This window comes from Cavia porcellus, unplaced genomic scaffold (assembly GCF_034190915.1).
Source record: "Cavia porcellus strain 051 isolate PalLab524CR breed Dunkin Hartley unplaced genomic scaffold, mCavPor4.1 scaffold_7, whole genome shotgun sequence".
NCBI classification, from domain to species: Eukaryota; Metazoa; Chordata; class Mammalia; order Rodentia; family Caviidae; genus Cavia; species Cavia porcellus.
In genome coordinates this window covers 11883788-11910553 of record NW_026947490.1, presented here as the reverse complement: position 1 = coordinate 11910553, position 26766 = coordinate 11883788, and the positions used below count along the sequence as shown (strand labels likewise).

At 35.9% G+C, this 26766-nt stretch overlaps 1 protein-coding gene across 1 annotated transcript in view; it reads right to left on the bottom strand.

Annotated features, from left to right (window-relative positions):
- The window catches only part of Cyyr1 (cysteine and tyrosine rich 1), a 117642-nt gene extending 91279 nt beyond the window's left edge, over nt 1-26363 (bottom strand). Inside the window, exons 1-2 of the mRNA XM_063252537.1 lie at nt 26174-26363; nt 21186-21288 (exon numbers count right to left, since the gene is read on the bottom strand). Of these exons, the coding sequence (XP_063108607.1) occupies nt 21186-21288; nt 26174-26246 (176 nt within the window). The 5' untranslated portion in view covers nt 26247-26363. The remainder of the gene's footprint in view (nt 1-21185; nt 21289-26173) is intronic.
- Nucleotides 26364-26766: the final 403 nt, after the last annotated feature.

Below are 26766 nucleotides of genomic sequence, written 5' to 3'. Positions count from 1 at the left end.
GAGAGCCTCCAATTTAAATGAATTCAAATACTGTGAAATTTCTACTTGCTGATAAATAGTCCTAATTAAGGTCTGATGTTTACAAATCTAAGACATTTAAAAGTTTGAATGTGATTTAAGAAGTGAATAAATATGATAAATACGTTTTTGTTTCTTGTATATGAACACCAGCTTAAAAATGTTATTTGAAACTATTGATGTGGTACTAGAAAAAATCCCTGTAAGTTTCTGCAGATCTTTAAATGAGATCATTGATTAATTGAAAGACTGGGGTTGGTCTTTCTAATAGCATAATCTGGAAAGTAATACACATTTTACTTCCTTTGGATAAATCATTTCAGGATAGGATGTTTTCCCTTGTGACCCACTTTGTTTGTGTATTCAGGAATGAATTTTTGGATGTCTGTAGTTCTACATGAGTGCCGCTGTCTCATAAATATTTAAATTAGAACAAGAGCCAGGATCATTCTTTTAAAAAGTTTAATGAATTTTTAAAAATGTATGAACACAGCTGGGGAATCCTGCCAGTGATTAAAGGGACTTGGTTTTAAAATTACTTTCATTTCCTTCCTGAAAATTTCTTACACATTTTATAAAACACTATTTTCCTTTCATAAAACCTATATTGATTAGTTTTCTCATCACTGGGACAAAATACTTGACCCAACCCCTAACTGAAGAGAAGGTAACGTTTATTTTGGCTTATGGTTTCAGAGGTTTCAGTACATGGTTGGCTGACTCTAAGGAAGAAACATGGTGGATGGACCCTGCAGAGGAAAGCTGGTTACCTCACGGCAGCCAGGAAGAAGAGCAGCCTGAAAAGAGCCAGAGGAGATATTTATTCTCCAAAGGCATGCTGCTGGTGACATGCCTCCTCTACCATCATTCAGTGGGTTTGGCTACTGAGCACAGAGTGGAGCATCTCCTCAGAGATAGTAATTCCCAACTTAAATGTTCACACATACACAAAACATCTTGGAATGTCAAGTTTTAGATTGGCTTAGAATTGAAACAGAGTAAGTCTAACCTTCTATGGTATTAATGGCAATCTATTCACATGATTCTCAATTAAAATGAAAAAAGAAAAAGATAAATACAAATAATTTCATATAGCATTATGTGAAAGTCAAACTGCCCTTATTGTTCTTTTTTCCTTGGAAGGTGAGTTTCAACAAATTAGCTCCTTTATTTACTGTTTATAAAATACCAAAAAAATACTTTTGATTTGTTCTTTTACTAAACACATTATTCATGACATTATGATTAAGCATTTTGTCCTATATACACAGAGGGAGATTCCATATCCTCAGTGAATGGTGGTTATCTCTCCCATTTGTTGTGTCTTTTAATAGATCCATATTACATCTTCTCTTTCTTTTCCTGTCAATTTTTATAGTGCTATTTGTCTAATACAAGATGTTATGTGTCTACCTTAATTTTCAGAGACCATCTAACAAGCAAATATTTTGGTGCTACATGAAATGGACATTTTGGTCACTCTCAAAAAACTGTTGTTACGTATTCTTTGTAAGGAGATTAAAATATAAAAGGATTTGCTCAAATACTTGTACATAGAAAAGACAGTTTGAATCCTGATCACTTTCTCTTCTAGGTCAGAATTCTCAGCCTGATCATCTCTGACATTGGGAGTCTGATAATTCTTGCTGTGGACTTTTGAGTATTATGAGGTATTTAACAGTGTTGATGGCCTGTACCCACTAGATGCAACTCCATCTCCTTAGCTATAAAAATTCTTTCCAGACATGTCCAGATGTCCACTGTGACATAAAACCTCCTCTTGTTGAAACGCACCGGTCCAAATATTTAGATTTTTTTTCATTCTCTTTAGTTCATAGTTATCTAATGAAACATTTTATTGCCTTAACTTAAAAGAGCAAATATAATTTGTTGTGTCTTACCTGAAATACAAAGAATGCATTATTTTCTCCCTTCCTTTTGCATCTAAAAAATTTTACAATCTTTCATAATGTCTGGAAAAAGACATTTTTGGTAGCCAAAATATACAGTATGTATACTTAATTATAATGTGTATGTTCTCTGCATTATTATACTATATATGCATATCATAATACAGAGGTGATAAATTTTCAAATGGTAAAAATATATAAATTTTATCATTTCTTGCTGACAGGAGTGTCATCATTACATTCTTGGGCTGTGGATAATCTTTATATTCTTGGCCTGCACACAATTCAGAGACCAGTCCTCCAAGATGTAGTTCTGTGCTGTTCAGTAACGCAAAACCAGCATGGGATAAAGCATCCAACAATTCGAGGCATCTGCTCTAACACAAGCATATAATTAGGTGTCGTTTTCATCTAGACTTTACAAGAATTTTGCAATTTGATACTATCATCTCTTAAATAAGAAAATGGAGAGTCAGCAGGGTCAATTTGCTCAAATTGTATTGTAGTACAGAGTCCGGAGGCAAACCTGACTTTGCTAGTCTCTACAGCTCCTGTGTGGATTCTACAACTGACAGTGCTTTAGGTAGCAGTTTGTGTCTATCATATGGGTAGTTCTGTATCAGACTAGGAACCTGCATGGGTCTGCATGTTGTACTGGGAGGAGATGGATATTAAAAAGTAAATACAACCTATAGTTTCCTCTCAAGATTTATGCCAAAGGGAGACCATATGTGTGTGTGTGTGTGTGTGTGTATGTATGTATATATATATATATATATATATATATATATATATATGTAAAACACAAAAGGACAAATACTATAAGAATTCTGAGAATAAATTGCAATAGAAATCCCAAAGACAGGAAATAAGTGACTATTTACTTTTTGATAGATAGGAAATTGGTGAGGAGGGACTTACACAGATTCCTAAATTTAAAAATTGGCAAATAACTTCTATTTCTCTGATTTTATTGCTTCCTTTCTATACAGCACTGATCAGTGACAATACTTTATGCTAGGTACTTCAGATACCTTAGTCATTCTTAACACTGGTAATTCATGTCTTCTCTCTTTTTTCTTTTTGTCATGTTGGCTAGCGGTTTGTCAATTGTATTGATATTGTTAAAGAATAAGCTTTTGGTTTCATTCTTTTCTCTATTGTTCTTCTGTTTGCAGTTTCATTGATTTCTGCTTTACATGCATTTTGACTTTCTTTTTTCTGGTTTTTAAAGATTGAAACATTATTGATTTGGAAACTTCCTTTTCTAATATAAGCACTTGAATCTATATTTCTCTTTGGAGACAGCTTTAGCTTCATTCCTTTTTATGTTGTATTTTCATTTTTGTTCCATTTAAAGTACTTTTTAAATTTTTCTGTAAAATTCCTACTTGACCTATATGTCTTTTTTGTACACTGATTGATTTTCAAGTGTCTGTGAAGTTTCCTTTTGTCTTTCTCTTTCTGATTTCTAGTAGAATCCCATTATTGTCTGGTGACATATTTCATTCATATCAATTTTGTTAAGGTTGTTTTGTGACCTTAGACATGGTCTATCTTCATGAATGTTCCACAGAGGAACTTAATGGGTCACTTTCTACTTTTACTGGGAGAATTGTTTTAAACATTTTAGTCAGATATATTAAATTGGTGGAATTGTTCAAGTCTTCTAAATCTTTGCTGATTTTTTTCTTAGCCAATTCTATCAATTGCGTCTTCTGTGAGAAAAGTCTAGCAAAATTCTCAGTGCCTATTACTCACATTTTGCTGAGTGTGTACAGATTTAGGATTCTTACATCTTTTTTGGCACTGGTATGTATGTATGCAATATGTCTATTTCTGATTATATTTTCTGCTCTGAACATTTTTTGGTCATATATTAACAGAACTACTACAGTTTTATTTCAGTTAGTTCTTATATGGTATACCTTTCTCCACCTTTTTGATTTTAAATTATATATATATATATCATTATAGTTGATGTGAGCTTAACATAGATAGTATACATTAACATTCATGTTTTTTAAAAAAATCTATTCTCTGCCCTTAGTGATGTGTCCACACAGTTAGTGCAATTATTGGTATGTTTGGATTTAGGTCTAGCATTGTATATTTTCTTTCTGATGCTCCCTTTGTGTTACTGTACTTTGATTTCTTTTCCAGATTTCCTTTTTTTTTTTTTTTTGCTGTTTGAGCATTTATTAGTATTCCATTTTGACTTTTGCTGTGATTTAGACTTCATTGCTATGTAGTGTATTTTTTACTGTTTTATTTAGTTGGTGTTTGAGGGAATTACAGAATATATACCTATTTCTTTATTATTACTTGGAATCAATTTTACATCACTTTCTTTACAATACTGAAATCTTGCAGTCTTACAAATCCCTTAACTCTGTTTTTTGTGCTATAGCTGTTTTAAATATTACATCCATGTCCATCGACATTGCACTCATACAATGTTTTATTTTGCATTGGACTGTTTGATGCACAGTAAAGAATTCACAGAGAGAAAAACAGACTACCCAGTTTCCTTCTGGTATCATTTACTCATTCTTAAGAACTTCCTTTAGCAATCCTTTCAGATTGGGTCAGCTGATTTTATATATTCTTAGTTTTCCTTAATCTGAGAACTTTTTTATTTTATTTCTATTCCTGAAAGACATTTCTGCTCTGTATATGGGTGTAGATTGACAGTTCTGTTCTTCCAGGACTTAAAATATATGCTACTGCTCTGGCTTCTGATGAGAAAAGTGAATCTATTCAAATTATACCTCCCTTACAGGCAATGCATTGCTTTTCTCTAGTTGTTTTCAACAGTCTTCATCAGTTTGATTATGTTGTATTTAGATGTGTACTTCTTTGGCTTTGTCCTATTCAGAAGTTGCTGATGTTCTGAACTGATAGTTTATCTCTTTTATCAGACTTGGGCCTTCCTTAGCCCTGTTCTCTTTTTCCTGTCTGCTGGGAATCAGGTGACGTGAACGTTAGACCTCCCCATTCCTGTCAGTCTTGTCCTCAGGCACCCAGGGCTCTTTACAGTGTTGAAAATATTTTGTCTCCATTACATAATTATTGATACAATTGTTTCTACTGGTTGTCTTCAAATCCACTTATTTTTACCCCTATCTCTCTATTCTACTATTGAACCCAGTTAGAGAACATTTAACTTTGATTATTATACTTTTTGTTCCAAAAGTTTTCATCTGGCTCTTTATAATTTCCATATCTTTTTTTCCTTAAAAAAATTTCTCTTTTTAACCAATTCTAAAGAGCATTTGCCCTTATTTTGGGGATTATTTTTGCGATAATTGCTTTGAAATCTCTGCCAGCTAATCACATTTCTATCACCTGCTGACTATCTTTTGACTTGTGAATTAAAATTTGTGTGGTGCTCCGGATACTGAGTCACCTTTGATTGTTTCCTGGGCTTTTAAGATTCTGTATTTTGCAACTTTAGGCTTTGTTTAAGCTTATAGAGAGTTTTGATATTTTTATTTTAGAAGGTGATCAATTAGACCATAAGTTCCAACCAGAGGTCTGTGCGTTGTACTTTCAACATAAATTCCAATTTCAAAGCCTTCACAGTCATTTTCAGCACAGTCCACGTCCACAGCACTGAAGTGCAGTATGCAACCTGGGTGGCTGTTTCACTCTCATCGAGTTCTCAAGGTCTGTGGTGGACAGCTCAGGGTCAGAGTCAAGCACATGCACCTTGAGGAGAGCCCACGAGTTCACAAGCAGCTACAGGGGTCACTTCCTGAACTTCTCCATCTTGATGATCTCCAAGCAGTTTCTGGTTCCCAGAAACAACTCTTTTTGGTTCTCTGGCCAGAAAGATGAACTTTATTTACTCTAGTCTTTGTGTACGTTCACAAATGGGATCACAGCAGTTTCAAATGATGTGGGGACAGAGAGAGAGTAAGTGATAAGGGAAAGGAAGGGAAAGGAAGGGAAGGGAGGGGAAGGGAAGGGAAGGGAGGGAAGGGAAGGGAGGGAGGGGAGGGGAGGGGAGGGGAGGGGAGGGGAGGGAAGGGAAGCGAAGGGAAGGGAAGGGAAGGGAAGGGAAGGGAAGGAAAGGGAAGGGAAGGGAAGGGAAGGGAAGGGAAGGGAAGGGAAAAGAGAAGAAAAGGCCCATGGAAGTCAATACATTCTCTTGATACTGCATGATCCACTACAGAAAGGAAACTTCCCCCCTTTCACACGGTAGACTCTTGTTTGGCTCTGGTGGTGCCTTTATTCTTGCTGCAGCATCAACAATCAAATGGTCTCCTGGGAACTAGGGCACAGGAGAATTGAGAAAAGAAAAAATACTGGAGAATGTTCCTCAGTGATTTGAGCATAAGACCATGCTTATTTAGCTGTAGTTGAGAGCTCTCAGAGTGAGCTAAGAAGGAGTTGGTAACGGCATAGCTAGGTGATTAGTACTCATACTCCTCCATGTTTGTCTCTGTTATTTACTTTCCATATCCTGAATTAGCCCTGAAATAGCTGCTCCCTGCTGCCTATCCAGCTTCTAGAGTTGTATCTAGTGACAGTACAGCGGCAGTAAGCTTTCTCTATCTTATCCAGAACAGGCACCAACCCTTCCAGTTGAAGGAAATTAGACAAAAACTGTCTTACCACAAACACTGACCAAAATATATAACGTGTATAATACATTGTAAAGACAACAAGCTGAATAAAAACAAACTCATTTGAGAACTGACAGACTTCAGTCAAGCCTTGCTATGATCAATGACTTTTTATTTTGCATGCCATCTGGCGTTTATTTGCTACCCCTGAAAACACGTTCAGTACGGAGACTTTGCAAATGTAGGTTATGTGCAATATCGTCAAAGGCAAGTGGTTGCCTTTTCTTCCTATAATTTTTAGAAACATTGACTTGTATAGAGAAATCTGCTGATTAGCACAGTTTTAAAAGAGCCTCATCAGGAAAATTCTAAACTGTTACATGCAAAGGCACATTTATGTATAGAGAACAGTGTGCTGAAATTGTCAGCAATTGGAACATTGTTGTACACATTATTTACTTATCAACGGAGATGAGTGAGATGTACGCAAAATACATTCACATCTGAAAAGATATGAATAGAAGTTTTTAAAGGAATCAATTGGAGTTATTTAATGAATTCATCTGTAAAGCAAATCATTACCTCCTGACTTGAGGTATTACACGTATGATTTTCTCATAAATCAGGTGTGCGCACTTTAATTTAGACTTGCCCGTTTCTGAGCTGGTTCCTCTGTCTCTCACAGGTCATCCTAGGGTGGCGTGGCAGATTTGAATACCTAATGCACAGGATTGTTCAGGATACATTATGCTTTTGGTGGCTGCTGGTCAGCAAGACACAGTACTTAATTAGCTGCCTTTACAGTCATCAGACTGCAATCACATTTGATTAAGAGGGCCATTTGTTTCACTCGGGCCGAGAGTGCTCTCCAGGGCAGAGATACCCATGTTTTGACAGGTGGTATCCTTTCGGTGATGAACTCCAGAGGGCCAGGGGGAGAGCTCTGCACCAGAAACGGTACCCTAGGCAGTCAGACTTTCCCAATGACCTTGCAGAAGTCATTTTGCTCCCCATCTGTTTTCTCTTTATCTCAAATCCTGTTTTTATTTTAAGTCAAAGTCCATATTTTCATTAATGATGTGAAAAATCTGTAATGTCCTGATAAGTGATTTTACATACAAAAATATCCTTTAGTCAAATTATGAGAGGAGGGCAAATTGTTTCTATTATTTCATCTTTCTGTATTAGCAAACTGAGGTACAGTAATATAAGAAAAATCAAGTTCATGCAATATAAAAGGAGAAAAGCCTAAAAAAATCCCTAGTTTTCAGCATTCAGTCAGCTGTAGCTGAAACCACTATTTATAACAATAGGCTCACAATTTGCCTTGCAGGAATGAAGGAAGAGGTCCAATTACATAAAGTTGCAACCTCAAACAAGAGTGTTAGAATTTATCTCCTAAACTTAAATTCTATAGCTAGAGATAAGAGTTAAAATCAACCAACATGTTCTCTAGGACAGATAAATGGATAAAGTATGATATATATGCATGCAATGGTAAATTATTCAGCCGTAAAGAAGCAAATTTTGTCATTTGTAGCAAAATGAAATAAGAAGACATTATTTCCACTGAAATAAAGCAAACAACAACAAATACTGTATGTTATGTTTTATTATATGGAACATAAAAAATTCATCCAGAATGTATAGTGATTACTAGAGGTTACGGAATGGGGAAGGGGCAGATTATATGCATGTGTTAAAATGTCATGCGGAACCTCATTAAAATATATGCAGTAAATACATATTAATCTAAAATATGTGCAATAAATATATACTAACCTAAATTCTAAATTTTTTATATGTAATACTTCAGAGGCTGATTCTGTATTTGTTCTGATACTCATAAAGAAAAAATATTTTATTAGCACTGTAGTATTGGCTGTTTGCAGCCACAGATAACACTTACTTTTTGTAAAATGGAGCTCAGAAAGGTGTAGCTCTGTTTGCCTTTTTCATGGTGTGAATTCATATAGAAATATGTTTCAAGTAGTCTGTAATGTTTTTCTTTATTTTTTCCTGATGTGTGCAAAACATTCTTCTTTTTACCTACACTTTCCATAACAATGACACAGAAACTACAAATTCTATTTGTCTTTGAATCGCAGAATGTTACTATGGTTAAATAGCCGAGGCTTTCACCCATGACACTTTCAGATGGGATCCTATTACATTTTATAAGGTTATCATTGCCCTCTGAAATTTTCATTAGTTGTGGGTGTATTCCTCCTAACATTCTGCAACTGGGAGACATTGCGTTCCGGATTGCAGCTGCCTACCAATATAATGGAGTAAAAATCATGGGGTGTATGACATTTTTGCCATCTTATTTTTATCAATAAACCATTTTAGCTCCAAAACTTATGAAAGTGAATAGAGTTGTACAGGTGCCTGTAGAGCTGTCAGATCACACTGACTCACTGATAAAGCACATTCACCCAGGAAGCACGAGGAATTAAATCATTCTAATCAAACTGGTGTTTCAAGTCTGGCCCCTCTCACGTAACTATAATTTATTGTAAATAGCGTGATTAGAAAGTGACTATTTCTATCACACCTCTTACTCTATAATGACCTCTAGTTTGTATTCCATGAAAAGATACTCTGGAACCAAGAACATATTCAAATTATGATTTGATTTCTCTAAACAAATATTTATCCAGATGATGAATGCTACTTTAAAACTTGCAAAACCTCTGAGTTTTCATTGACCTGAATTTGAGTGAGCTATCATTTTATCTTTCAGTCTGATAGGTTCTATAGTTTGGATGGTGAGTTGGCCAATTGGTTTCTTGACTTCTCAGGTCTGGAGTTCCTGGGTAAGGGAAGAGACATCTTAGGAACTTGGACAAAGAGATAAACCATAAACGGGAAGAGGAAAGATAACATTACAACAATGAGTAAGAGAATCTAGCCTTTATATTGAGGCTGGGGCTCTCTCTAAATATAGCATTAAATCTTCCTAAGGATGGCATTGAATCATTTCCATTTATCCCATTTTTGAAACCTTCAGGTCTTCAGAAGCAAGTGGGAAGTAGCAGAAAGAGGTCAAGTACATCTAGTTTAAAAGGCCAGATTGCTTATATTAGCTGTGGAAATTGACAAATTATTTAAAACTCTGAGCCTTAACCTCCTCAGTGAGACAAACAAATAATGATAATAACACCTAAGTCAGAAAAGTTGTTCTGAAGTACAATAAACTAACACAGTGTAAACATCTGGCACAGAGAGAGTCCTAACTTAGTAGGAGTTTACTTTACTTGAATAATCCCTGCTACCACTGAACACTATTTCTCTCATAATATCCAATTGTGATTTCCAATTAAAGAAGCTTCTAAAACCTGGAACATACAAGCAGATATGAATGGATCTGCTTCAAGCCCACTTAGAATAAATACAGATATTCCTTCTCATACACAGGATTGTTGGTGACATGTGTAACTCCACATGATCTGAAATACAATGAACCATATAGTTTATAGAATGTAAAATACAAAAAACAAGTTTTAAAAAGGTCTTCATTTCCTACTGAAGTGAAGGGCAGAGCCACTGTAATAGAAGTGAAGGAGGCTGACATAGTTATCCAAATATAAAAAGGGGCTGAGGATATAGCTCAGTGGCATAGGTACCTGCATGGTAAGTGCAAGGTCCTGAGTTCAAATCTCAGTAATCCCTCCCTAAAAAGGTGGGAGAAAATTACAGTGTGATCCTGAATTTTCATGATGTTCCACTGGTATCTTGCTGTCCTTTCTTCTATCTTCTTCAGAACCTCTCATTCATTTCTTCATGACGTTTTCAACCACCAACCCTACGGTTTTTACTCAAGTCTAGATGGGATGCTCTGTTCTCTCACTCAGGTGAGATGGATTCATCAGTAGATGGATCTATTCCACAAGGAAGGTTCACTGGTCTATGGCCTACTGACTTTCATCCACTCAACAGAATGAAAATGGAATTAATTTACTTCTGTGAATCTTCTGAAATATTCTCTGTTAGTTCCTAGCACAACATCCATCTACCTAACCGAGTAAAAACTTCAGAATTAATTTGGCTTCTTCTTCTTGTTTAGCCTCAAACTCTAACCCAATGTCCCATCAGTACACAGCTCTTGATCTCTCACATCATTTGGTCCTGCAACACCAGACACTGCCAAATAGCACCAACATGGCCCAGGAGTTGTTAGAAGTACAGAATGTCAAGCCCCAACTCAGAGCTATCTACCAAATCAGATCTATATGTTAACAAAATGTTCAGGTGATTCCACTACAACCCTCACAAAACTTTTCAATTTCTTCCTTTTTAAATTGCAAGAACTGTTATATATACACAAATGATAGACCTAAGAAGCTGGTCAGTTAACTATAGTCTTATGTCCTGATCAGCCTATTGTAAAATTGAATGTGTCATAGGTTGAAAATGTATTTCATACACAGAAGCTATGCAATATCATAGTTTAGATAGAAATGCATACTCTCAGTGTTTTCAGAACATGTACTTTCACCTCCATTTTAGAAAAGTTATGTCACAGTTCATTGTATAATAAAGCATTAGACATCTCATGTACATAGCAAATTGAAATTCTGTAGACACACTGATATGAAGCACAACAAAATACTTTAGCCTGGATTTGGAATAATCCCCAAAGACTTATGTTAAAGATTTGGGTCTCAGCTTGGTGTTATTGGGAGAGGGTGAAATTAGAGGGTGGGTCCTCATTGAAGGTCCTAATTGGAGCACGCTCTTTAAAGGGACCTTCCTGACTCACTTTCTCTCTGTTTCCTCCTGGTGTCAAGAGGTAAAAGTATCCCCTCTATCGTACACTCCTACTGTCATGTACTGTGCCACCTCAAGATCAAAGCAACTGGACTCAGTGATCATTGACACATCTGAAACCATGAGCCAAATAAAACCTTTTATCCTTATGTAGATTAACTCATGTGCTTCACCACAGCCATAGAAAGCTAATGCAAACTGTATCAGAAAGAAAGAAAAAAGAAAGAAAGAAAGAAAGAAAGAAAGAAAGAAAGAAAGAAAGAAAGAAAGAAAGAAAGAAAGAAAGGAAGGCAGGCAGGCAAGCCAAGCCAGCAACACCACGCCCTGTTGTTCCATTTGTCGTCTCTTGGATACTAGAAGCTGTGCATCTGTCAGTGCCCTATATCACTTGATATAAACATATGAAAATTCAAAATCTGAAGTACTGTTTCTACTAAACGCAAACTGCTTTCATACCATGATGAAGCTGAAAACTCAGAAGCAAAACCCTTGTAAATTTGCACTGTGAATAGTAAAAATATCCACATACTCCTCCCAGGTTTATTGTGTACTAGTAACCTGTAACATTTCCTCAGATGTTTAATTTTTTAACCAAGAAAACACAGAGTTGAAGTTCACTTGCTTCTCTCCCTGGGTGACTGATTTGTCCCCGTGTATCCTGATTGCAGCTCTGACAGTCCTGCATTGCTGGGACACCCAACACTCATGTGTGCTTTCTCCTTCGTGTTTTGATATAGCCAGCATAGTGCATACTTTCATAAACCATGCAGAAATGATTCACATGTTTAACTGCACATAGTTTCCAGTTGGACACATTCTCTGCCATTGACTGTTTTCCACACAGCATTATAAGCTTTAAAACTTACCATAAATTTGTTGTAGGCACTGATTTATACTAATCATTCTATCACATTCTATGCAATTAGTACTCTTGTCTACTGTCTTCTGATGGATATTTATGTTGCTTCCAGTGTTTTTACTATTTTATACAATATGTTGACCATTGATACAGATGTATTCTTGTGCATTTTGGGGAATGTTTAGGGACTGTTATCTTGAAGAAGTATTGCTAAGTCCTAAATTATGTCCACATGCAGCTTTCTACACAGGTCAAATTGCTTGCCAAGTGTATTTAAAGCTTAATATTCCCCTACTAGTGATGTGGAAACCCTTTTATCTTTGCCCACATTGTTTAGTATGAACAGGCTCATCGAATTTTGGCAGCCTAATGGATGTGAGAGGTATTCTGCTGTGTGAAATGCTGCTCTCTCCTTAGTGAACCTGGTGAAGTATCTGCTATGTGTTTATGGCCTTTCTCGTCTTTCTTAATTTGTCACACACAAAATTACTCATTTTCTCCTATTGAGCTATTCTGGACACTAATCTTGACAAGAGTATGGTATGCAAGCATCTTCTCCAAGTGAGCAACTTGCCTAATCCTTTTATCTAAGAATTCTGCTACTGCATATATTTAACACCTACAAAATGCTGAGATAATTTGAGAGAAAAGTCACCTACTCTAAAACTTACTATTTTAACATGTGCAATCCATTGATTTTTAGTATACTTTTCCAGTTGTTTGTGCTTTTAACTTTAAAAACTTTATCCTGATAACATAATGGCATTCTACCATTTTTTAGATTTTACATTTATTTTAGGATGGATATGAAACACAAATACTTTAAACATTACACATGTTAAAGTGTCATATCATTTCTAAATGCATGTATATCCTATGTAATGTTTAAGATAGCTTAAATAAAGCTATCTCCTCAAATATTTATTATTTCTTTATAGTGAAAACATTCAAAATCCTTTGACTTTTATATTTCCTCTTAAAAATCATAAATGTTTGATTTTTATATTCCCTCTTTTAAAATTATAAATGTTTGATTTTTATATTTATGTAGTAGGATAGAAGTCAATTTTTTGAAGTAAAGTCATAAATTTAATATTTATTCAAATAGCTAGCTTATTGTTTGAGCATCATTAGCTAATATATTCTCTGCTATTGGTTTCTAGTGCTATTTCTGTTTCCTGTCAAGCTCCCACATATAAATGAGTCAATTTCTAAAATTCACATTCTTTTGGTTTTTCTGTGATCCCATATCATGTTTATTTTTATAGCTTTATAATAAATCTTAATGTTTATAGGACATGTCTTCTTACTTTATTATTCTTTATAACTATCTTCACTTTTCTAAGGCCTTTATTATCTCATGGGCCTTTTATACCTAGAATTCAAATTCAATGAAAAAAATGGTCCTATGCGTTTTGATTAGAATTATATGGAATCTACAGACAATTCAGGAAAAATTAACATGTGTCAGTATCAACACTGTTACAATATTCCTATCTGTCATTTGGATATATCAGGAAAATCCTTTAGATCTCTCTTATCTTGAAATTTTTATACATTTATATCACTCTATGAATGCCATGTGCAAATTACTGGATTTTTTATAAGGTATCTTACAGTTTTTAGTGTTTAATTTGAGATGTGTTTATATACATACATACTGCATTTTCCAATAAATCTTGTTTCTATATAGCAGCAAACTAATTTTTGTACATTGACCATGTACAGTAACTATCAGTTTTGATAATCTGAGTATTGATAATCACGTCACCCTTAAACAACAGTACTTTAGTTTCTTCCTTTCCAATTCTTTTTACCGCTTTTTATATTTGCCTTCCCGGTCACACCAGTGAGGACTCTCAGTGCAGTGCTGACTAGTGGGAGTAGCAGACACTAGCTCGTCATGTAGGTGCTTTCATTACGTTTTTTCTTCTTAGTCCATCTTTCCAGTACGCATGCATCGTGGGGACTGGTAGATGTACACAAGGCATTTTGCACCTGTTTACTTCCCCTTCCTTTTCCCCCATCCTTCCATTTCTCTTTTCCCAACCCTAGGTCCCCTTCCTATGTGCAAAAGGTTTATTTTCCTGTTTCCTGTAGTTTTTACTGTGCTCCTTAAATTATTTATACTTTGAATCTCTCATATAAGGGAAACCAGGCAACTTTTAACTTTCTGCATCTGCTTTACATCATTTTTAATGGTATTTGTTGAAAAATAGATGTTTAAAAAGAAATCTATTGAGCTAAATTGGTGTCTTTTATGCCTACTTTGCTAAGTGTATTAATGTGATGGCTTGTATCAATTGCCTTCCATTTTTTATTTGACCTTAGAATTACTCTTGTTCAAGAAGCCTTGGGAGTCCCCAAAGCTGGAGTGAAAATTGGTCCTGTTTGATTCTACTACATTTTGTGACTTCCCCAGCAAGTTAAAGTGTCCACTTGTGGCTTCTAAGCAACTCAAGACCAGAGCCATGTCTGGTGCGGGACTGTAGCCCTCAGCAGCTGTTGTAGTTAACTGAGTATTTCTGTATCTATGTGTAGAAATAAACTGTTGGTGATATACTCCAGAAACTTCATTTATTCCTTTCTAAGGACAAAATACACAGCTGGGTTTGCTCCTAATAAAATAAGCAGCAAGATGTAATTATATATCTTTGGGCAAATGCTGACCTTCTTTTATCAAATATAGGTTGCTGCTACATTTTAAATCATGTTCATATTTATTTTATAGTAGTTATTTATTTTTATGTCACTCTTAAAAGTAAGGCTTCATAAACTTTGATTTGCTCTGTATATACTTTTCAGAGGCTTTTTTCATGTTACTAAATTCTTTTAATCTAATTAATTTAAATAATTATTGAAACAATGCTGAAGATCTTCTACAATGCATCAAATTTATGTCAGTGTTTGAATGTCTCATGTATTTAATTCAAAACACTCCACTGCTTAATGACCACAGACCTCACATGCCACTGGAAAATATGAAACCGTTGTCTTTTAACTCAGTTTTGCTTTCATGCATAGCAAGGCTCTAAAATCACAGTTGTGATATTTATTAGCTGTCTTTGAAAAACTGTGGGTAATATATCTTTCACATTTCATTGAGAAGAAAAGAAACTTAATCCTACTAGGCTCTCTGTTATTAGTTCTTCCTCTTGATTTTTTTTTACCGTGGGGATTTTTATGCTGGCCAGATGGTGCTCTGAAGCCTCCTTGGACAGATCCACATTGTACAACGGCAAAATGAAAAGGCAAAACTCCACTTTGGGTGAGGAAATTAAATTCTGCATTGCGACATTCAGCTAAACCTATCTAGACGTAAAGTATTTGATTCTTATTTAATATTCTACAATTATTCTCTTACTCATATGGCAGAGTACCTTCATTTTCAGTAAGGTCGTTTCTAGCCACTGCTTGGCAGTAATTAGCCACTTGATTGCACCTTGAATTCCACCCTGTTCTAAAGATTACTTTAAAAACCACATCTTTATGTGAGATCTGCCCTCTGAGGAATGTCAATTATATTGCATCAGCTGCAAAAATGTAAATATCCTTTTCCATATTCACCATAGAGTATTTCTTCTTCCATGGAGAAGAACTGCTGAATGAATTGTTTGGGAATCAGTCTCTTGAGAAAGTGTTTATTTCTCAAATTGGCTCAAACTCTCATATTCAAGCACAAGGAGACTTTTTCAAGCAGTTGCTTGCAGGTTCAAAAATCTCTTCCATGGAGACATAACTACAAGGTTACACTTTCAATCATAAAATATTTCAAATGATGTACCCAAAATGTGCATTCTAAATCTTTCTTCTATGGAAAGAAACAGTCTTCATTTGGAGCTTTCTCACCGTGGTCTATTTCTTAGTGGTGTCTAAGAGTTCATCCTTTCCATATAAAACCAAAAGTTTAGTTTTACCAGAAAAATACTGAATTATTTCATTTTATATTTCCTAGGCATACATAGGCATGTTAGTGAGTTCCTACCTTTTGTATGATCTACTTATTTCTACACATACTCAAATTTTTACCTTCCCCTGATAGCTGTACTGAGCATGTTTTCCCACAGTGACCATTTCCTTTCTTGTGCCTCTGCAAGCAGAAGTCTTTGTCTGGAATGCATTTCCCTTTCTTCACTGTCCATTTATATAAACATCCATGCCTCCTTTAAAATTCTGATCAAACACAATTATGAAGCTATCTCAAGCATCTAATTCTAAACACACACACAAACACACACACAGTGTTTTCTCTGTGGTTATCCAATAATACATCATAGATCAGATTATGGAATTAGAATTGTGTTTACACTCTCTTATTAGATTTTGGGATCTTAGAAGTCAAGGTATGTCATTTATTTATCCTTGTATAGGACCTTCTCCAGCTCTGGCATTTATAAATAATTAATTGATTAAATAGTATGTGCCAATTAGTGTAAACATTATTTTCAAACTCTGAAAGATGATGTCATGTTTTTTCTGTATGATCTTAACTGGGGCAACAGTGACCAAAAGCAGCTACGCTATTTTTAAGTTTAATTTTGGAAATTTTAAATCAGATAGCAATAAATCTAACAATTCCTAACTGAATTAAAGGGGAAAAACAGAAGGAATCTGAAGTAATTTGACAAAAGTAACTCATATTTAAAATAGAGTCTGTTCATTTTTTATGCTTTGATTTTGTAACTTGAACAACTACTTCTAAGATAATATGTAACGTATCAACTAGTGATGATTTCTTAATTTTTATGAAATTCTGTATCATTCCTACCCTTTTTTCTGTTTTGCTTTTTTTAAATTAAAAAATCAGGGCAAAATAAAATAAAATAGATAATAATCTGAATAGAAGCAGAGAGAACTGAGAAAAAGAAGACTTTTCAAATAAAAGATAGATGGGAAGTTAACTGCTTATGACTATTGTGAGAAAATGCATTTGCCGTGGAAATAAACAGAGGGGAAGGAGAAGCATCTCTCTCTCAGCTGCTGTACCAGATGACCAGGACAGAGGCCTTGGCAGGGCAGCCTCAAAAGGACCTAACTCACACACCATCCAGAATGTCCCAAATTATATTCTTGGTTCCTTTCAATTCATTTTAGACCAAGCCAAAGTTTCTATTTGAAAAGAAACAAAAACATACATGATGTTTTATTATTTATTACTTTCTTCCTTATTACTTTTCTGATAACTACAAAAGTTTTACATCTGTTAAGGTCATTACAATGATTTTAGCAAGAATGTGCCTGGATGCTTGAAAGAGAGGAAAGCACAGTTTATGAGTTCCAAAATAGCAATATTTGAAAACATAAAAATTCTTCTAAGCATTCTTAGAATTGAGTTTTGTTTTCCACCTACTGCACTCCCCCCAACATACACGCAATAAAAAAAAATAAAGCTTTGGGTGGAGTTAAGAACTCTTTTCAAATGTTAAACAATAACTGGAAATCCTGAACATGTATTCTCCTTTACCCAGGAGGGAAAACACTCTCAAGTCTTTTTTTTTTTTTTCCTTGTTAGGAATCATTTAAAAAGGGATTTAGTCAATGGCTTCTATTTTAAATTAAAACTTCAGTTTTAACTGTCTGAAATATAATGCCATCTATGTTTATTTTTCCATTCAAAACACAACTCTTTTTCCTCTAAGCATAACAAGTGCGTAGTTCATAAATTCAGTGAATGTACCAATGCAACTAATGATATACTTTAGGCAAAAGGTGAAATTAGAGATCTGGAACATTTGCCATACAGTGCGAATTCGACTACAAATGTAAATCATATAAAGAAGATCTATAAATTTAAAAATTTCTCAGATAGAGAAAAAAATGGCAAATAAATGCATGAAAAAATGTTCATCATCATTGATCATTAGAGAAATGCAAATTAAAAGCACACTGAGATTCCATCTCAGTCCAGAAAGAATGGCCAGGATAAAGAAAATTACAACAACAAATGCTGGAGAGGCTGTGGGGAAAAAGGAACTCTCCTGCACTGCTGGTGGGAGTGCAGACTGGTGCAGCCTCTGTGGGGGTCAGTCTGGAGGTACCTCAAAAATCTGGGATTGGAATTTCCATTTGACTCAGCTATTTCACTTCTGGGCATATTCCCAGAAGAACTGGAAACATCATACCACAGTGATGTATGTGCACCCATGTTTATAGCAGCACAATTTGTAGTAGCCAGATCTTGGAAACAACCTAAATGCTCATCAACTGAGGATTGGATAAAAAAGATGTGGTATTTTTATAAAAAGGAGTACTACTTAGCTATAAAGAATGATCACACTGAGATATTTATAAGCAAGTGGATGTAACTTGAGAGCATATTCGTAAGTGAAATAAATCAAACTCGCATGAGCAAATACCATATTATTTCCCTAGTATAAGAAATGGTAAGAGTACATAAAATACAGAATCCTCACTAAATACAGTGAAGGGGTAAGAATCTTCTCAAAGAACAGTATCTCAGGGAAAAGAAGGAAAAAGAAAAAGAAAGGGAAAAGAAAAATTATCTGAATTTGTAAAAACACACAGGATAGCTAAGATGATTGTGCTACAAATTCTGTAAGTTCATAAAACAAAGCAGTTAATATTCATAAGATTGGAACAATTTTGTATGTTTGCGTCAGGTGATCTGAGGAACTCGTTTAGATCACTATATAAAATATAAATCTTAGTTCTGTTCCTACCATTGTGTTTCGAAGGCTTATATCATTACTGTTTGGGCTCTTTGCTATTGTTGTTTATGTACCTTTTTTGTTTACTTTTCTAATAATCTGTTTTCTTTTGTTTTATTTTTCCCTCTAATACAGAAAGGATAAGTAAGAATTTTAAATTATTTTAGACACTATGCAATAATATATGAATAAAGGATAAGAGGCTTATACATGCGTAGAACTTCTCCTAAACAGTTTATGAGAATTGATTATATTATGTGTGATAAACAGTTACTTTGAAGTAAAAGAGACATTATGGTATCCATGGCTGATTCTGTATCATTTGCTGTGAAATTCAGTAATGCTTCTATTCTTTGCTCAGAGAGATTTTAATCTGTTTTGTATTGTTTGATTTCAATATACGGCATGGAAGCTATTTTGAAGAGAACGAGAGACATTATGGCAGCCATTGTTAATTTTCATATTGTATGGTTCTGAAGGCCTGTAATGTCTTAATCATTCTGTTTTGATCAGTTTTTTACTATTTTGTTTTGTATGAATTTGTTGTTTGAGAAGATATAAACAACCATTTAGAAGAAAACGAGAGACATCATAGTAGCCACTGCAGAGCTCCTGTTGTCTTGCTTTGAAATCTGTCATTTACATTGTGTTCTTCTGAGATACTTTGTTCTGTTATGCTTAGTTTTACCCTTTTTTAAAATAAGAAACTTTGAATATTATGATTAATATATAATTATGTACTCTGTGCACATTTGCCAGGGTGCAGGCAGAAAACAGTAGAAACAGGGACACAGCGCACACCACAGTGTAGTGGACAGGGAAGCAGGTTAGGAGTCACAGGATCAAAGAATCTCACAGTCACTCTGATCCTAGGCTCTCAAGTCTGCACTGCTTACGGATTCTACTCATACATCTACTGCAGCAGCACCTCCAGTGAAGAGAGATCAAACAAAAATAAATTTCTAATATGTTAATAAGGAATTTTAAATTATTTTAGACACTATGCAATAATATATGAATAAACATCATTATATATTTACATGTGAACTGATAAATTCGTATAATAATTCTGACAGTTTTCAAACTGAATTCTTAACTGAATTAACTATCAAAAGGGGACTTAAGTTTTTTCTATCAAATGTCACATGAGCAGAAATTGAATGCTGACTTAAGGGTTTATTTATTCTTCAACAAAAGCTTAAATCATACATAAGTTTTTAATTTTAGCTCGATATTTCCTGTAGATATTCTTGAGGAACCATAACAGTCTTCAAGCGTCTCTCCAAGTCTGACATTTTAAAAAAGTGTATTCAGATAGACAAGATCTCTAATACCAGTACTAACGGTGACTGAAGAAAGGTTTCCCTGTTGCCAGGCTTCCTATTCTTGGGAAATCAAGGATGCCCTGCCAGCCTTCTGAACAGATACATTCTTGAAATAGCTGGGTATGTCTGACTCAGCACTCACTGTTTCCTGTTTTCACAGGGCAGCAGCTAAGCACACCTATTTGGGAACAGAACAACTCCCAAAGCATCCTAAAATGAGCTTGAGAAAAACAAAGAGAAGACAGGAGCTGGATCGTGGCTGCTGTTTGAGCTATAGGCAATTTTGATTCAAGAGACTAATTCACTACCTTTAATTTCATAATTGTGTATGCAGAGAATATAGCACTTGCACACTTCTCAGAAACTCAACCCAAAAAGCACCCCCTACCTCGCCATTTCCCCTTGCTCAGAAGCAGCTCCAAAAAATTCTTAATTTGTTTTGGGGAGATGCTTTTATGGATTCTGTGTGTGCATTTCTGTCTTACGTGTTGGATGGTTTGATCATTTATTACTTTAGTCATGTCTACCTCCTTATCAAGATTTAAACTTGTTTCTTGAAACAGCTTTATTTGTATTACATAGAGAAATCATAGTTTTTAGATTCAGCTGCTTTAATTCATAATTGCTCTCATTCTTTGACATTTGGATGCATCAGATAAAGTAATAGCAAAACAAACAAACAAACAAACAAACAAAAAAAAAAAAACAAACCTGGCTACAATTTAATCACAAATGCTAACTTAGAAATCCTTCACCACATTAGACAAAAAACATACCATTGACAACACTAAAAAATTATCAATAATATAATGACCACTTAACACATTACTATAATACACAGAACGAACCAAAAAAATACACTTTGAACTCTCTTTAAATAAAGTTAATTTATATTAATTTGCATATTTATACCATTACTAGATAATGATGAGTTTTTAATATGCTCATTAAAAATATTATGTCAATAATCAGTCTTAAACTCTCTTGCTCATACCTTTAACTTAGAAGCCCTTGAAACTAACTGGACACCCTTAAGGTAGTCAACTGTAGCAAATACTCACGAGAGAATATTCCCAATGTAGGCGTAGTACGAACAACAGTAGGGCGTGGTTCCATCACAGCAGTATGATCTGCACTCTTTGCCGCACTGAGCAAGACAGTCATCTATATAATGAAAACCATTCAGGAGCCATTATGGGTATGAGATCACGGCATCAGGAGAAATAACTCTGTTTCATATCTTTATCAATTCATTACCACTCTTCAGCACATTTGGATCTTCATTTTCATATTCAAAATTCTAAAACATTTGCTAGGTTTCAAATTCCCCTTTCATCCCAGTTAGACGAAGCTGCGAAAAGCAGAGACCATTCTCCCGGAATCTCCCACACCAAGTGCTGTACTTAGAAGTCGACATTAGTCAAATGAGATAGCGAAAGGAGAAATGAATGAATGAGTCAATAATCATTCATTCAATGGATCAATAGATTTCTTAGAGTAGTTTTTAATTGATGTTTTCTGACTTCAGAGTGTCGTAGTCTCAATGAAAAGTGTTACTGATATGCCTAATACCAAATGTGTCAAATTAAAACTAATGTACATCTTCCATAACAGAATATTTTATACTTTTCTTTCTATGTCATTTTACTCCAATAATTACAGTTTATTTGCATGTGGTAACAGAAACTAGTCTGATTCTGTCAACTCATTAGGCTTAGGTAATGATGAGTTAGTTATAAGAAGAGGTTCACATAGATAATTGTAATGAACGGTTCGTTAACAGCCATACCAAAGAATCAATATGCTATAATAAGCACAATGTGAAGGAGGAGAAGGCACTGTCCATGACATATTAGAGGCAAGAAAATCAAATTACTACATTTCTACATGTTTTCATTTTTTATTATTAAGTTTACTGGTGCAATTTAGATGTACATAATGATAATATTAATCATAGGGAATTTGTACCTGTATATGATATCTTTTGATTCTTCTTTTTAAAAATAAGGAATATTATATCAAAAATTTTGGATAAAGATTATCCTGACCTTTTAAAATTTTGTTTTCCAGATACATGATTATATTTTAAGTTAATATTGGGTTGTAATCAGTACTATAAATCATGACAAATATGTGAGCTTAAAGTACTATGTGACCAGGAAAACATAAATTACAGACAGTAGTTTAAGTTGTATGCTCAAGGATCACAAAATAAGTCATTTCCAACTTATGCTCCTTAGGTAATATGGACCATTAGATGAATTATATAAAGTTTTTGGTTTCCTATCAAAAATATAATATTAAGGTATAAGATAGTTTATTTATATATATCTGACCGTGTATTGGTTTATCAAGAAAATAAATATTTTATCATTTTTAACTCACCTCTTTGCTGAGACAGTTCTTTCGAAAAAGATGTGATCAAAAGGTAGCGAATTTCATTTGCCTTTATCATGGCTTTAGTGGAATGAGTGCATAAGTTCAACTTCAGCATTTTATTTCTTTAAATTTTATTTTTACATTATATATAAAAGTAAGGGTAAGTCTTGATGTTATCTTTTGGATTGTGGTAAGAGGAGACAGAGGGAAAAATAATTATCCCTGTAAGCTTTAGCAACTACCTAAACTTATAAAATGTGAAAAAAATAAAATATTCGAATCATTTAGATCCTAGGGAGAGGCTTAGGTACCAAAAACAAGTGCTTTCTGTAAACAGTGTCATACTTACAGGCTAATTTGTGCTTTTTTTCTGCTACTGTCATTTTTATACTGCTCAACTTACTTAAATATTTAGACTGGTCGGTTTTTCCCTGGACTTAGCAGGGATGTGTGACTTCTTATTCATTAAAAACCACTGGGATCTGGAGACAGTTTCTGTCATTATTCACAGGGCAACTAATGTTTAATAAATTCACAGGTGCCTTTTCAGTGCTGCTCAGGACAGTGAATTCCTACTAATATTACTTTCCAGTTACTACTGCCCTTAGGACCTGCTGTTACCCAAATATTTTGAGCCAACCTTATAGGAAACCAAGCCTAAAATCTTGTAGCCAAGAAGGTGGATTTTCCTATAGTAAACACTTAGATCATGTCACGCAATGTTCCTTATTTCTATGGCATTTTCGAGAACACTTGTCTACTTCCCAGCATTGAACTACTAAAAAGGGCAAATTTAATTGTACGGCAAATGAATTTCCATTCACAATTTTTCCAGTTGCAACTTTCAATCATATCTCAAAGTTTTTCTTGCTATGTCACTTTTTCCAGCTTTTTGAGAATAATTTTGTGAGGATCAGAGTTTGGGCTATATGAGGACACTTTCACACATTTATGAAAACCTGGGACATTCCAACTGTCCTTGGTAGATAAGTAGTATTACTTCTCATAAACAAGTTAATATCCCTGAAAATTAGGTAGTTCAAACTTTCTTCAACAGCTTTTCAATTAAAAGCAGGATGTGGAAGAAGGTTTCCCCCTCATCTCCCACACCCTACCTCCAGGAATGTGCGGTACAGGAAGAGCAGATCAGATTTGAAGCCGTTGTTCAGAAAGTGCTCTGCAAGCTACACCTCAGCATTGAGCGGAAGGAAAGGGACGGGGCGGAAGGTACTGGCTGAGGCCCCTAAGGTAAAACTTTGACCAAATGCTGTCTTGGTAGCCTGTGCTGGGAGCTGCACAATAATAGAAACATTTCATTATTTCTTTTTCTAAAAGTGACTGCACTGTAAAACATGTTATCTAGCGTATAGAAACCTTGTTCTTGTCTGCCTAATCAAATGGAAAATGAATATAATAATTTGCTTTGTGGAAAATAATTCAGGATATGGATACTGCGGAAACTGACAAATCATCTCAACTATTTTTATTTCTGATCACAACTCACACTTCTAATAACGTGTCACAGTTCTAACTCAACTGAATTATCCATCATTGCATGTGCATATTGCATATCATGGTGTGTGGCTTTGTTCATACTGTAACTTAGCATACCCTACTCTACCTCTGTTTGTCCAGGACTTTCTTATTTAAGTAAAGATCTTGTTCCTCCAAGTTGTCCTCAATTCAACATTCCTAAACAAATATCTGTTTGAGGTCTTCCAAGGGCATGAGTTTTGCTAGTCTCTGAGGCTGTTTTGCTGAAAAAACAGGTTGTGTTCTGAAGGCAAATACTCATAAACTAGCAGTAAGACCCCCACCCTTTGAATACCAATGAGCATGACTGTGTCTCTCCTAGATACATTACAGCAATTCATGGGCATCCCTTCTCTCCCAGGAGAAAACTCAGAGCATGACCTCTGTTCACTTCTCTGATAAGCTTTTAAAAAGCCTCTAAAATCAGAAATCCAGGAGTAAACATCAAAGAAGTTAACTAAACATTTCTGATGAAAGGCAGTGAGGCAACCCAGTATAGGTTTGTAGTTACGTTGTAGTGCAATTACTTTGTAGTTTGCTAGGTAAGGAGAAAAGGGAGTGGAATCCATAGGAACCAGCCTGGCTGCTGGACCAGCTGGACTGGCTTCCTGAATGAGCAACTGGCACTGAGAGAGCTGGAGGAAGGGGAGGACAGGAGAAGTAGGAAGAAATGTCCGTTCTTCTAAAGGAATGAAGCTGATGCCAGAACAAGAACATCTTGCTGTGGTTCAGTAAGGGCAAGAGAGGGTACTTAAACCAAGTCTCATTTGCTTTGGCTCCCTCCATCCCTCCCTCCTTTCTCTTTCCTTCCTTCCTTCCTTACTCTGATAAGAACAGGATGTGGAAAAGATGAGCACTGCTTTAAATAAACTAAGAAAAAGATTGTTATGTTAAAATTATGCTAATGCACTTGATCCTTTGTCCTTCAAATCTGGAAAACTTTACATGACATAAAAGAAATTTTGCAAACAGATTCAAAAGGTGAATTTTTCGCATGGTGAATTTTTCTTATGACATTGGAGCAATTTTTACTTCCCTACAATAAAATGTGCTTCAGACAATAGCTCTAAACACTTAACTACTTTATTCTTTAGTAAACAGATGGACAATTTCTATGAAGCGATGTGAGGTTAGAAGACAGATTCGGTTCTCTAGATGCTTATGTGAAAATGTCAGAGAAGGCCTTCATTCCAGTGTGCAGTACCTGTCAAAACATAAACTGCGGTTCTATTCATATAGGTAGCATTGCAGGCTCATGGGAAGACTGATTTTTGCCACAGGAAGTTAAGAGACATGGAAATAGTTTTATTAAAAAGTTTAGCTATTAGCTTTGTTCTGTAATGCAAACATATGCAAGGACCATGAGCATGATTAACTTGATAGCTGGATACCCAATGAAAGGTGAAACAAATCTCATTTTGCTTTATTAATTATTAGCAATTTAATAATTAGAAGGGAAGAAATGGGATACCCTCAAAAAAGTGTTTAACTACATCAAGAGAAAGAGATTAGACTCCAAGTGAATTTATTCTCGAAAACTTTGTATTTTATTTATCTATGACACCTGTAAATCTTCTAAAGAACAAAAGCAAATTCTAACCTTTTATTTCTAAAAGAGAAAAATACCAATATATTCAGAAAGCGGGTGGTGGCGAGGGCCGTGGGTAGCCTATAATGAGGCAAAGGCACCCAACGAGTTTATTTTACAGCTCCAGTAATAGCTCTAAGCTTCAGGTGCTTTTAAAAAGTGGTCTCCGCCTTTGCCCCCAGATTCCCGAGTCCTGGGTGAGCTTTGCACTACCCAGACAATGCAGTACCCTAACGGTGAGATTACAGCTTGCAAAGGGAAGGTGTGTGTGTGTGTGTGTGTGTGTGTGTGTGTGTGCAAAATAAATAAATAAATAAATAAATAAATAAATAAAAAGAAAAGTTAAAAGAAAGACAACAAAATCCTGTGAAGGTCGCGATGTGGGTCCAAGCGCGCTGGTGTCTGTCTGCAGTTGCCTGCGCGGACCACACAATCTCTGCCCGACAACAAAAGTCTCAAACCTTCCCGGTCCCCACGCTTGGGGTGGCGGGGAGCGGGACCCAAACACCGCCCCAAGCCCCGACCCTCCCGCCGCCCTCCGGCACTCACCTGCGTAGACCACCAGTAGGACCAACTTCGGAAGCAAGACCCCTGGACACCGGGGCAGCCTGGGCGCGTCCATCCACACCAGCAGCTCTGGGTCACAAGCCAGGGCAGACGGACGGACAGACAGACAGACCGGACAGCAGCCGGGAGATCCCGGAACGGGATGCGATGGGGGGGGGGGGGTGTGCAGGCGGTCAGCGGCGGAGACGGGCGCGGGGTGGGGCGGAGGCTGGCCGAGGCCGGGCGGGCGGCGGCGCGCGGGGCGGGAGGGGCGCGCGGGTCTCTTTGTTTCGCTCGCGGCGCCGGGCGCGGGGCTGCAGGAGGCGGCTGCTCCAGGTCCTCGGCCCCGGGCTCACATTTCACCCCGCGGGTGGCAGCCACGCCGGGAGGGACGGGGGTGGCCCGACGCCTCCCCACCTAGCGCGCCGCGCTTCCTTCTTGGGGAACTTTTGCTAAGCGCTGGTGCTGGTGGGGAGTTCCCGGCTCCTCCACACCCGTCCCTGGGTAGCTTTTCAAAAGCTTTCCAAGCAATGGATGAAGCGCGTTCTCCGTTTATCTTTAAAGAAACGAACTCTTAGGTGTTGTAAGTAACTGGA